This window comes from Bombina bombina, chromosome 10 (assembly GCF_027579735.1).
Source record: "Bombina bombina isolate aBomBom1 chromosome 10, aBomBom1.pri, whole genome shotgun sequence".
NCBI classification, from domain to species: Eukaryota; Metazoa; Chordata; class Amphibia; order Anura; family Bombinatoridae; genus Bombina; species Bombina bombina.
In genome coordinates, this window is record NC_069508.1 from 109,819,251 (window position 1) to 109,831,503 (window position 12,253).

The 12,253-nt window shown below is 34.6% G+C and overlaps 1 protein-coding gene across 1 annotated transcript in view; it reads right to left on the reverse strand.

Moving 5' to 3' along the window:
- PAPPA2 (pappalysin 2) overlaps window positions 1–7,266 on the reverse strand; it is a 234,009-nt gene extending 226,743 nt beyond the window's left edge. The window contains exon 1 of the mRNA XM_053693304.1: window positions 5,870–7,266. Within this exon, the coding sequence (XP_053549279.1) occupies window positions 5,870–6,569 (700 nt within the window). The 5' untranslated portion in view covers window positions 6,570–7,266. The remainder of the gene's footprint in view (window positions 1–5,869) is intronic.
- Window positions 7,267–12,253: the final 4,987 nt, after the last annotated feature.

Consider the following 12,253-nt stretch of genomic DNA (forward strand, 5'->3'; position numbering starts at 1 on the left):
CAGGCTATGATTGTATTAAATATAGTAGTAGATTTTTTTTTAAATATAATTCTGTGCTACGTCTGAATCATGAAAGAAAGAATTTGGGTTTCATGCTTATTTAAATCAGCAATGTAAGCAAAAACGTATATATGGCACATAAGAGCAAAGACCAAACATTTGAAAAATAATATTTGTATATAAATAAATAATATGGTGTTGCTGTATAAACCAATCATTCTATTTTAAGAAATATTTCAAATACCCTTTAACCCTTTCAGACTCAGGATTTTCAGAGAAAACCTTGCCCAAAGTATAGGAGATTTATTTTAGCATTTTTGCTATCACCCCATTTACACAGAAACAGAGCTTTTTTAATTTACCTATCAAAAGCTATATATATTTTTTAGTAGACAACCACGTTGGGCGTCTTTTGTTGTAGCTACAGCGCTGATTGGACAACAATTCAAACCATTAGCTCACAGAAAAAAATACTTTTGAAGTGGCGGCAGAGTGCGGGTATTTGAATTTTATATCTATATTAAAAAGTAAGTTATAGCTCATCTTTATTACAACTGATGAATTAAAATATCACTAGCATTCCGGATCTGGGGAGAGTTTACCATCGCTTTAAGCTCTATAGTTTTTATACTTATATAGAACTATACTTTGCAAAGTTTCATAGTATAACTTGCTTTATTTCTAAAACATATTTCTACACTGAATTGTTTTTATAAGCATCATACAATGAATAACCCCCTCTAAATAAATATGTAGCTAAATAAATGCCCAAATACATTTAATTCATTAACAGCTAGATTACAAGTTTTGCAAATAGCATCGCTATGGCCCACCACGCTGCTTTTTCCCTAACGCTACTATTACGAGTCTTGTAGGTATAGGTGTACCGCACACCTTTTAGCCTGTCACGCAACGTCAGTACCGCACTTTTAAAAAAGTCCTTTTTCAATGGGACTCCCATAGCGCCGGTATTACAAGTTTGCCTGGGAGGCCAAAAAATGAGCGGTACACTCTATAACCACAAGATCCATACCGCCATCTAAAATCAGTAGTTATGACTTATGAGTTTTACGTTACAAAGCTGTACCATAAAACTCATAACTAAAGTGTTAAAAAGTACATTAACACCCATGAACTACCTATTAACCCCAAAACCGAGGCCCTCCCGTATCGCAAAGACATTATAATAAATGTATTAACCCCTAATCTGCCGTTCCCCGACATCGTCGCCACTATAATAAACCTATTAACCCCTAAACTGCTGCCCTCCCGCATCGCAAACACTATTTAAATATAATTAACCCCTAATCTGCCATCCGCCCACACCGCCGCTATAATAAACCTATTAACCCTTAAACCGCAAGCCCCCCCACAACGAAATATACTAAAATAAACTATTAACCCCTAAAGCTAACGCCCCCCATACTTTATATTAAAATTACAACTCACCTAACAAATTAAATAAATTAATTTTAAACTAACAATTAAACTAATATAATTATTAAACTACAATTAACACTGCTCTAAAAATTACAAAAAGTATCTAATTACAAAAAAATAAAACTAAATTACAAAAAAACACTAAATTATGAAAAATAAGAAACAAATTATCAAAAATAAAAAAGAATTACATGTAATCTAATAGCCCTATCAAAATAAAAAAGCCCCGCTCCAAAATAAAAAAAACCCCTAGCCTACAATAAACTACCAATGGCCCTTAAAAGGGCCTTTTGTGGGGCATTGCCCCAAATATATCAGCTCTTTTACCTGTAAAAAAAATACAAATACCCCCCAACAGTAAAACCCACCACCCCCACAACCAACCCCCCAAATAAAATAACTATCTAAAAAAACTAAGCTCCCCATTGCCCTGAAAAAGGCATTTGTATGGGCATTGCCCTTAAAAGGGCATTTAGCTCTTTTACATGCCCAGCCCCTAAACTAAAAATAAAACCCACCCAAAAAACCCTTAAAAAATCTAACACTAACCCCAGACGATCTACTTACAGTTCTTGAAGTCCTGCTTGAAGGATCCAACCTGCCGGCTCAAGTCCTCATCCATGCAGCAAGAAATCTTCATCTAGGCGGCCTCTTCCATCTTCATCCAGCCGGCAAATTCCATATCCAGGCGGAAAGAATTCTTCATCCAGACGGCATCTTCTATCTTCATCCATCCGGCGTGGAGCGGGTCCATCCTGAAGACATCCGGCGCGGAGCATTCTCTTCATACGGTTGCCGCCGTAAACTGGAACTTCAATGCAATTGACGTCATCCAAGATGGCGTCCCTTGCATTCCTATTGGCTGAAAGATTTCAATCAGCTAATAGGATTAGATCTGTTAAATCCTATTGGCTGTTCCAATCAGCCAATAGGATTAGAGCTGCTAAAATTCTATTGGCTGCTCCAATCAGTCGATAGGATTGAACTCTCATCCGCGGGACTTCAAGAACTGTAAATGGATCGTCGGGGGTTAGTGTTAGGTGTTTTTAAGGGTTTTTTGGGGGGTTTTATTTTTAGTTTAGGGTCTGGGCATGTAAAAGAGCTAAATGCCCTTTTAAGGGCAATGCCCATACAAATGCCCTTTTCAGGGCAATGGGGAGCTTAGTTTTATTTAGATAGTTATTTTATTTGGGGGGGTGTTTGTATTTTTTTTACAGGTAAAAGAGCTGTTATCTTTGGGGCAATGCCCCACAAAAGGCTCTTTTAAGGGCTATTGGTAGTTTATTGTAGGATAGGGATTTTTTATTTTGGGGGGGCTTTTTTATTTTGATAGGGCTATTAGATTAGGTGTAATTCTTTTTTATTTTTGATAATTTGTTTCTTATTTTTTGTAATTTAGTTATTTTTATTTTTTGTAATTTTAGTGTTTATTTTTTTTTGTAATGTTAGATTTTAGTGTAAGGCAGGTTAGGTTTTATTTGACAGGTAAGTTTGTATTTATTTTAACTAGGTAGTTAGTAAATAGATAATAACTATTTACTAACTTTTCTACCTAGTTAAAATAAATACAAACTTACCTGTCAAATAAAATTTAAAACCTAAGCTAGCTACAATATAACTATTAGTTATATTGTAGCTAGCTTAGGTTTTATTTTACAGGTAAGTTTGTATTTAGTTAATAATTGTAACTTTAGTTTAGCTGTATTTTAATTATGTTAAAGTTAGGGGGTGTTAGGCTTAGGGTTATGTTAGGGTTAAGGTTAGGTTTAGGGGTTAATGGCTTTATTTAGTGGTAGTGATGTGGGAGGCCAGAGGTATAGGGGGTTAATAACTTTAGTATGGTTGCAGCAACATTGGGAGTGGTAGATTAGGGGTTAATAGTTTTATGTAGGTGGCGGCAGATTAGGGGTTAATAACTGTATGTAGGTGGCGGCGATATCGGGGGTGGCAGATTAGGGGTTGATAACTGTATGTAGGTGGCGGCGATATCGTGGGCGACAGATTAGGGGTTAATAGCTGTATGTAGGTGGCTGTGATGTCGAGGGTGGCAGATTAGGGGTGTTTAGACTCAGGGTTTATGTTAGGGGGTTAGGTTTAAACGTAACTTTTTCTTTCCCCATAGACATCATTGGGGCTGCGTTACGGAGCTTTTCATTCCGCGATCGCAGGTGTTAGGCTTTTTTTTGCCGGCTCTCCCCATTGATGTCTATGGGGAAATCGTGCACGAGCATGTCAAAGCAGCGATTGATTTCGGTGCGTTATGGAGCTCAACACAACCATATCGCCCGCACAAGCCTGCTTTTTTAAAACTTGTAATAGCAGCGCTATAGGGAGGTGAAATAACGCCGCTTTTGTGGCTGTCGTTCCCAATAGCGCTCAAAACTCGAAATCTAGCTGTAAATTAATTAATTTAAAAGCCCAGGTAATATATTTTGTTCTCAATTGAGGATATTCACCCTAAAATAAATAAACTTTTTATTTGCATCATCTGGTGCATCTGTTGGTAAACACATCTAATGTTGAAATAACGTAAAACTGTTTAGATTTATAATACTATAAAGCTATTAATATGGTTATGGTTGGGGTTCAGGAATAAACTGGATAGGATCTGCTTGCGCATGTATTAAACAGAAGGAGGCCTGAGCTTGTACATATTGCAATGATGTAATATTCTTGTGCTGTATCAAGAATTATTTAAGGGACATGAAACCAAAAAATTTTTTTTCATGATTCAGATAGAGAATTCAATTTTAAACAACTTTCCAATTTACTTCTATTATTTAATTTGATTCCTTCTGTTATTATCCTTTGGTGAAAGGTTTATCTAGGCAAGCTCAGGAGCAGCAGAGAACCTAGGTTCTAGCTGTTGATTGGAGGCTGCATATATATATATATATATATATATATATGTATAGTTTGTGATTGGATCACCCATGTGTTCATTTAGAAACCATTTGTGCATTGCTGCTCATTCAACAAATGATACCAAGAGATTAGAACAAATTAGATAATAGAAGTAAATTAAAAAGTTCTTTAAAATTGTATTCTCTATCTGAATCATGAAAGAAAAAAATTGTGTTCCATGTCCCTTTAAAGGGACAGTCAACATCAGCATGCTGCCTTACTGTAATGGAAATTAATTACGCATTGTTTAAAGGGACGTGAAACCCAAATGTTTAAAATGTCATGCTCCATTTAAGTTTAAAAGGAAAAGTCAAACCAAAATTGTTATTGTTTAAAAAGATAGATAACGCCTTTAATACCCATTCCCCAGCTTTGCACACCCAATATTGTTATATTAATATGCTTTATAACATTTACATCTCTAAATTTCTGTCTATTTCTAAGCCATTACAGATAGCCTCTTATCACATGGTTTTTTATTAGCTTTTCACAACATGAGATTGCTAAGCCATGTCAGCCATATAGATAACATTGGGCTCTCTCCCGTAGAGTTGCGGCTGACACTGCACAGATTGGCTAAAATGCAAGTCAATCGATAAAAAATAAATAGCTATGTGTCAGGGGGCTGTCAAAAGGCTTAGATACAAGGTAATCACAGAGGTAAAAAGTATAGTAATATAACTGTGTTGGTTATGCAAAACTGGGGAATGGGTAATAAAGGGATTATCTATCTTTTTAAACAACAATTTTGGAGCAGACTGTCCTTTTAAGCCAAATACCCTGTTATTACTTGTGCTGCATTATATTTGTGCAAAAAAAGCCTGTTTCTTTAGGTTTTAGACCAGTGTTTCCTAACTTCAATCACCAGGACCCTTAACAGGTTAGATATTCATTATATCTTAACTAGAGCACAAGTGAAATAATCAGCTGATTAGTAACCATGGTCCCACCATTCAGATGATAATTTCATCTGTGCTTTAGATAAGATATAATGAAAATCTGTCCTGTTAAGGGTTCTGAGGATTGGAGTTGAGAAACACTGCTTTAGACCATACTATAACCATGTGATGAGGGGAAAACTGGTCAGCACTTATAGACCTATTGGTAGTTCCAGTCTATTTTTCTCTTGTAAGGTGTATCCAGTCCACGGATCATCCATTACTTGTGGGATATTCTTCCCAACAGGAAGCTGCAAGTGCGCACAACAATTTTAAGGTAGACTTAGGGTAGCTGTTAATAGATAAAAAAAATCTAAAATAAAAAAACAAGAAAAGAGATAGGAGGAAGAGGGGATCTAGAGTATACCCAAAGACAATTAGCCCTTCAGGAATTTTATATTTAGTCCCAAACTAACTGAGATATAGTATCTATTAGTAGAAACAACATCTTCACTAGGCAGCATTTCTTTCAAACAATCAAATACAAATGTTTATTTAAAGAAAAAGAAATGAACACAATAAACCGAAAACAAGCTGTAAATGAGCATATATAATTTGGTACTCCTAATAGATATATATTTACTTACTTGTTATAACGGCTGGATCATTTTGACCTCCTTCAGGCTTCACCCATAGCGTTACTGTAAATTTGTCACGGGGTATTCTTACATCTGCATCTGTACGTAACACCAACTGACTATGGACACCAGAAAAATATAGCGAGACATCAACAGGTTGCTTCTTAATTCGTATGAATGACATGGAGTGATTTGCTCTGTCATGTGAAGCATTATATGCCTCTGTAGATCTTGAATATCTTCCCTTCTTTTTCATTTGAGCAATTTGTCGCTTAAGCCTTGCCTTTCTCGGATGGGAGATGTGTTTTAAAACACTTTTAGAAAAATGTACATTTTTGAACTGATGAATATCATAACTGTTCACTGTAGCCGAGGAAGTTTGAATCTTAGTCTTTGTATCTTTTTTCTTTGTATTTTTGTATCTTTCCATTTTTTTAGTTGTTGGATCACAAATGCTTGATCCATCGGCTTTGCAACCCTGCTCCTTCTTTCGTTGACGATGTAAAGGATGTGCTCCAAAGGTTTGGCTGTGGGGTATTGCTGGAGACTTTACTTTAGACAACTGACAGGGTTCTTTAAGAGACTGTATTCTCAATTGTTCAGCCCTCAAAACAAGTTCTTGTTTACGCTGTGTGATTGGATCTTCTTGAGGTCTACCCCAACAATACAGTATAAAAATGGCCAAAAGAAACAGCCAAAAACATTGCATCTTGGTATCACCACCAGAAGTCCACTATCAGTAAGCTTAACCACCAAAACACAATAACAGTTGAATTACAACAATCTTATATCTCAGTAACCTTGTAAATAATAGAACACTATTCTATGAAGTAGTTTAAAAATTTCAGTCCACTATTGCTTGAATCAATATATTCATTTTCTTTTACATACAAAGGAACTATCTTCTAGGCACGTGCTATCAGATTTATTTAGACAATTACTTTGGTTCTTTTCATGTCTCTAAGACTTTCTCCAGTGTTTTAACATATCCAGTGTTTATCATTCTGTCTATTATTTCTTTCTATGTATTTTTCAGCATGAGTGATCTACAATTTCATTAGAACTAGTATTTACTTCCAATACTTCTCTTTCCTTTTTCTCATTTTTTTCCTAAGATAGTATAATTCTGATGTTTCTGAGAATTACAGCAGTACGTGATAAAGATTCCAGAATGTTGTATGTTGAATATTTAAGCCCCAATAGAATCCTAAAATATGTTCTCCCCCAGATGTAACTCCAACATGTGTATAACAAATGTTTATACTTTTTTTCTTCTCCTTATACTGTGCTTATATACGTTTAATAATTTTATGTTCTCTCTTTTTTATATATATTGTTTTCTTTAGAAGTTGACTGTTCTATGAATTTGACTGCTGACTCTGTTCATGTAACTGTTAAAAAACATAATGAAGCAATAACGTGTGGAACTTACAAATGTATCGAGTTGGTAGAACAGAATAGAAATAGGTAACAGGTACCCAAAGAGCAAAGATAAATAATAACTTATGAAATTGTTAGCAATAAGAAAAGCAGAATAAATGCATTTTAAAGGTACTATTTAAAACAGCAGTTGTCCTTTACCAACCAGTGCTTTACTGCACAATAAACCACTGCACAAAGAAACGGATGCACACTAGGTTTAGAAAAAGAGCAGATATGAAAAATATAAAACGCCACAAAGAATTGATCGAATAGATAAGTGGCTAATTTTACTATAGTGGAGAAATATGGTTTTAAAAATATATGCACACAATCTATTGAAAGATAAAACTATAATAAACAGAGTTAGTGCAAATAAAAAAAAAAGATATATAAATAAATGGGATTTGAAGGCACAGCAAGACAATAATTATTATGAAACAAGTACAATGCTTAATAGATTGGAGTATAATGATTGCTTGAAAAGCAGCTTAAGTGGTCAAAAAATATTCTGTGTCCAAATAGGTTTCAAGGTATTTGTAGATTTCTATAGATAGATTTCAATTGAGCTGTGACCTGCTATGCACGCTGTCCTTTTATATTTACCCTAAGCATAAGCCAAAGCAGATTTGTGATTTGTTAAAAGTGGCTGGAAGTTTTGATTGCGAAAAAATATTTTATTTTCTAGTTTCTTCTTTATGCTTCTGTACTGAAATATTCTCAGTTTGAACTTGAAATTTCCTGATTGCTGCAAGAAACAGAAAAGACAGTGTGGTCAGTACATAGAGATTCACAAAACAGTAGTTGAAACCATTAGTATGAACAATTCAAATCAATATGTGTAATGTTATTGCTACAATGCATTTGTATAAGGTATAATTTTGTTGAATATATATTCAAATCACTCTACATAACCCACATGGTGGTCCAAAGAGGAAAGTTTCTTTTAACCACTTATAATTTAGGGGGTGTTTGACCCATTATATGAAAAAGCAACTTTTTGTCTCTAAGTGGAACATAGGATAAGGTCAGGACTCAGGAAGTCTCTAACTCCTGTTCTATTGGTAAAGAAGTTGTTCCTGAGCTATCAAGCACTTCATAGTTTTATGTGAGGTCATTACACATGTGCATGATGACATCATCACATGTCGTCAGTACAGATCTCCATAAAGTTCTGTAAGAGAGTAGAAGAAAAGTTTGGTGGAATAAATTAAAGTCTTCTCAGAGTCTAATAGTATTTTTACCAAGGGGGAAAGTGAATATAAATTCACAAGCTGTACAGGAGTTACTTAGATTCATGTAGGCTAAAAGAACAGGATTCCACGTCCATTTATACTTAAAGGACCATAATAGTAGAAAAATTGCATGCTCTAATTCGTTAGAGCATGTCATTTTAAGACCATCGACCTTGCACTACTGTGTATTTAACCCCCTAAAACGGGTGAAACACATAGTAGAAGTACCACTCTGGAACCGCAGATCACTTCTGGTTCTGAGCAAAAATACAGCTGATCCAATAAGCAACGTTAGTTACACATCTGAGTTGTTCGACTAGCACTGCTGATTGGACCTGATACAGTTTCCGCTCGTGGCTGACAATGCTGTACAGATAATGGACTTTTAAAGGGATAGTCTACAATACAATTTGTATTGTTTTAAAAGATAGCTAAAATTACATGCCCTATTTGAAACATGAAAGTTTTTTTTGGACTTGACTGTCCCTTTAAGTTTAATTTTGACTTTACTCTCCCTTTAACCTTTACTTAGAGGGACAGGAAACCTATTTTTTCTCTTGTACGATACAGATAGAGCATTCAACTTTAAACAATTTTCTAATTTACTTCTATTATCAGATTTTCTTTGTTCTCTTTGTATCTTTTGTTGAAAAAAGCTTTGGGGGCATGCACATTTCTGGAGCACTATATGGCAGACATTTTTCAAGACTTTTATCCATTTGCAAGAACACTAGGTGTCAGCACTATATCTTGCCATATAGGAACAAAACAAATCTGAAAATAGCACCAAATTGGAAACTTATATATATATATATAGTGCGCCAATTGGAGAACAATTCAAACCGTTAGCTCAGAAAAAAAAATACTTTTGAAGTGGGCGGCCTGAGCGGGGGGTACTTGAATTTTAGCACTACAGTAAGTTATAGCGCATCTTCATTACAACTAGTAAATTAAACTCCATCTAAAATATCAATAACATTTCAGATCTGTTTATACAAAGGGAAACGTTTACCATCACTGTACTTGCAATGGGTTTTTTTTTGGATCCTCAATAAAAGCCTTAGTTCTCCTATTGGGCTGAAAAGTTTTTGGTGATCACAATAGTTTTATGAGTCCCTTTTTATAATATAAGCACATTGGGAAGTTGTTAAAAATTGCATGCTCTATCTCAGTGCTTCCCAACTGCGGTCCTCAAGTACCGCCAACAGTCCTGGTTTTCTTTATAGCTGAACTAGAGCACAGGTGAAATAATCAGCTGATGGATGAGAGCAGGTTAGTAACCATGGTTACTGATCAACTGATTACTTCATCTGTGCACTGGTTCAGCTATAATAAAAACCAGGACTGTAGTGGATGCTTGAGGACCGCAGTTGGGAAACACTGCTCTATCTGAATCATGAAAGAAATATTTTGGGTTTCATGTCCCTTTAATTTTCTAACCTATAAAAAGATATATGAGCTTCATTTTCATTTTACAGAATGCCCAACCTCACAGGTGGCAAATGGAAATTGCTATTCACATCATTTAAACCATGTACAACTATATCATCTATCCAGTGTGAATAATGATCACATGTCAATCTTTAGGAAAGAATGAAGGTTTATTTTATATGAAAAATCTATTTTCTTTAATATGAGAGCCTTTTATTTCCACATAAGGCAAGCGCTCTGTTCTAAGCTTGATAAACTGACTTCTGATTATGAAAACTTCCAATTTATTCTGCATTATTTTTTAACATAAACTATTTTAATCAAACAAGATTTTTAATAATATACATTGCATAATACTGCCTATAAATACGTTTTAATTTGCAGGATTATCACATTTGTGTAATTGCATTACATAAGTACAAACACATGAATGAATAAATAAATAATTATTTTCAATAATGAAACATTTTATGCATTGTAGAGATGCTAAATTTACTAGTCCTTTAGTGCACCTTCTAATTAGCAGCTCAGAGATTTTCAATAGTTGACATGTTAAAGGACTGTTAAACACAGCAGAATTGCATAATTAACAAGTAATAATAAAATAATAAAAATACATTGCAATAACACTTACTCTGAATTTCAAATAAACAGTGGATTGTTTCTGAATACCGAGTCCTGACCAATCATAGGGGTGCAGCGTAACACGCCCTCAGTACAACCTATCCCCAAGCAAGACTCAATCATTGGTTACTTGCCGATCACGTGACATTATGTCACCACTGTAACCATCACAACAGTGTAAACAAAATAGAAGAGGTGCTTAAACACTCGCCAGCAAACTCATAGTAAACTGCGCCCCTATGATGGGTCAAGACTGGGTATTTCTTGAGGGAGGATTATCCTGTTCAGGTTAACCTTTGAGAAATCTGTATAGGCGAAATGCGCATCAGGCATATCTTATACTGATTCCCTCCAGCCTTTCCTTATCATGAGAATTATTTGATTGTACTTTGTGGCTGTTTGCCGTTTATGACTACACTATTACCGACTCTCACAAGCGTACACCTTAGCTAGTTTAGATGGTGTGAGGATCTTCCTCAATTTATAGTAAATTTTTGGTGTCGATTGTCATCTGATTATCAGATATACTTGTGCTTTTGGTCATTCATGAGATTTGTGAATTTCCCACTTTCTTATTGATTATCAAGGCTGCTGGGACTCATTATCCTTTTGGTATTTTAATCTAAGTATTATTGCACACACTTCACATACTCTTTTTATGTGATTGTTATTAAATGTTATGTTTTATTGTAACCTGAGAGGTTACTTCCCTCTTTTGATAGATTTTGCTTGAGTTCTCTGTAGGTGCCGCTGTTCCTTCTTATATTCTTCCCATATCTTATAATGGCATAGAGCACCCTCACATATTATTGGGGAACTTCTGTCCCCTATCTTATTGCATAATTAAATGTTGTGAGGTCCCTATTGATTCTTTTGTTCCCTACTTATTTCTATTCCATCTATCTAAATCATGAAAGATTTTAGAGGGATACGAAACCCATTTTTTTTTCTTTCATGATTCAGATAGAGCATGCAGTTTTAAACAACATTCTTATTTACTTCTATTATCAGTTTGTCTTTGTTGCCTTATGTTTTGTTGAACAGCAGGGACATATGCTTAGGAGTCAGCCCATTTCTGGATCAGTATATGGCAGCAGTTTTGCAAGAATGTTATCCATTTGCAAGAGAACTAGATGGAAGCACTATTTATTGCCACGTATAGCTCCAGATGTCTACATAAGTATTTCTTCAACACAGAATATCATGAGAATGAATCCAATTTGATAATAGATGTAACTTTAAAACTTTTTAAAAATGATATACTCTTTCTGAAACACAAAAGAAAAATGTAGGGTTTCATATCCTTTTAATCTTGATATTTAGTGTTCCTTTCACTAAAGTACAGTTTACACCCTTCAGATCAGATTTTATTTTTGAACATATTTTTTATAAAATACACTGAAAATTATCAAGTAAATGGCTGTTCTGGTAGTTTATGTACTGATAGACTATTTTAGTATTTTCTTTATTTACAAACAGTTATATTTGTCTAATTAAAAGCTTCTCAAGTTGAAGCACTATGCAAGTTGACAGAGAGATGCTTTAATTAATTAGTGTTTTTTATTTTGTTTACTTTAATAAAAGTTTTTTTGTTTTACTTGGGAGATTAGTGCTATTAGAGATGGATTCTAAAACCACATATATTGGACAACTTATCAGGGGGCTATGTAAGTCAACTCTAATT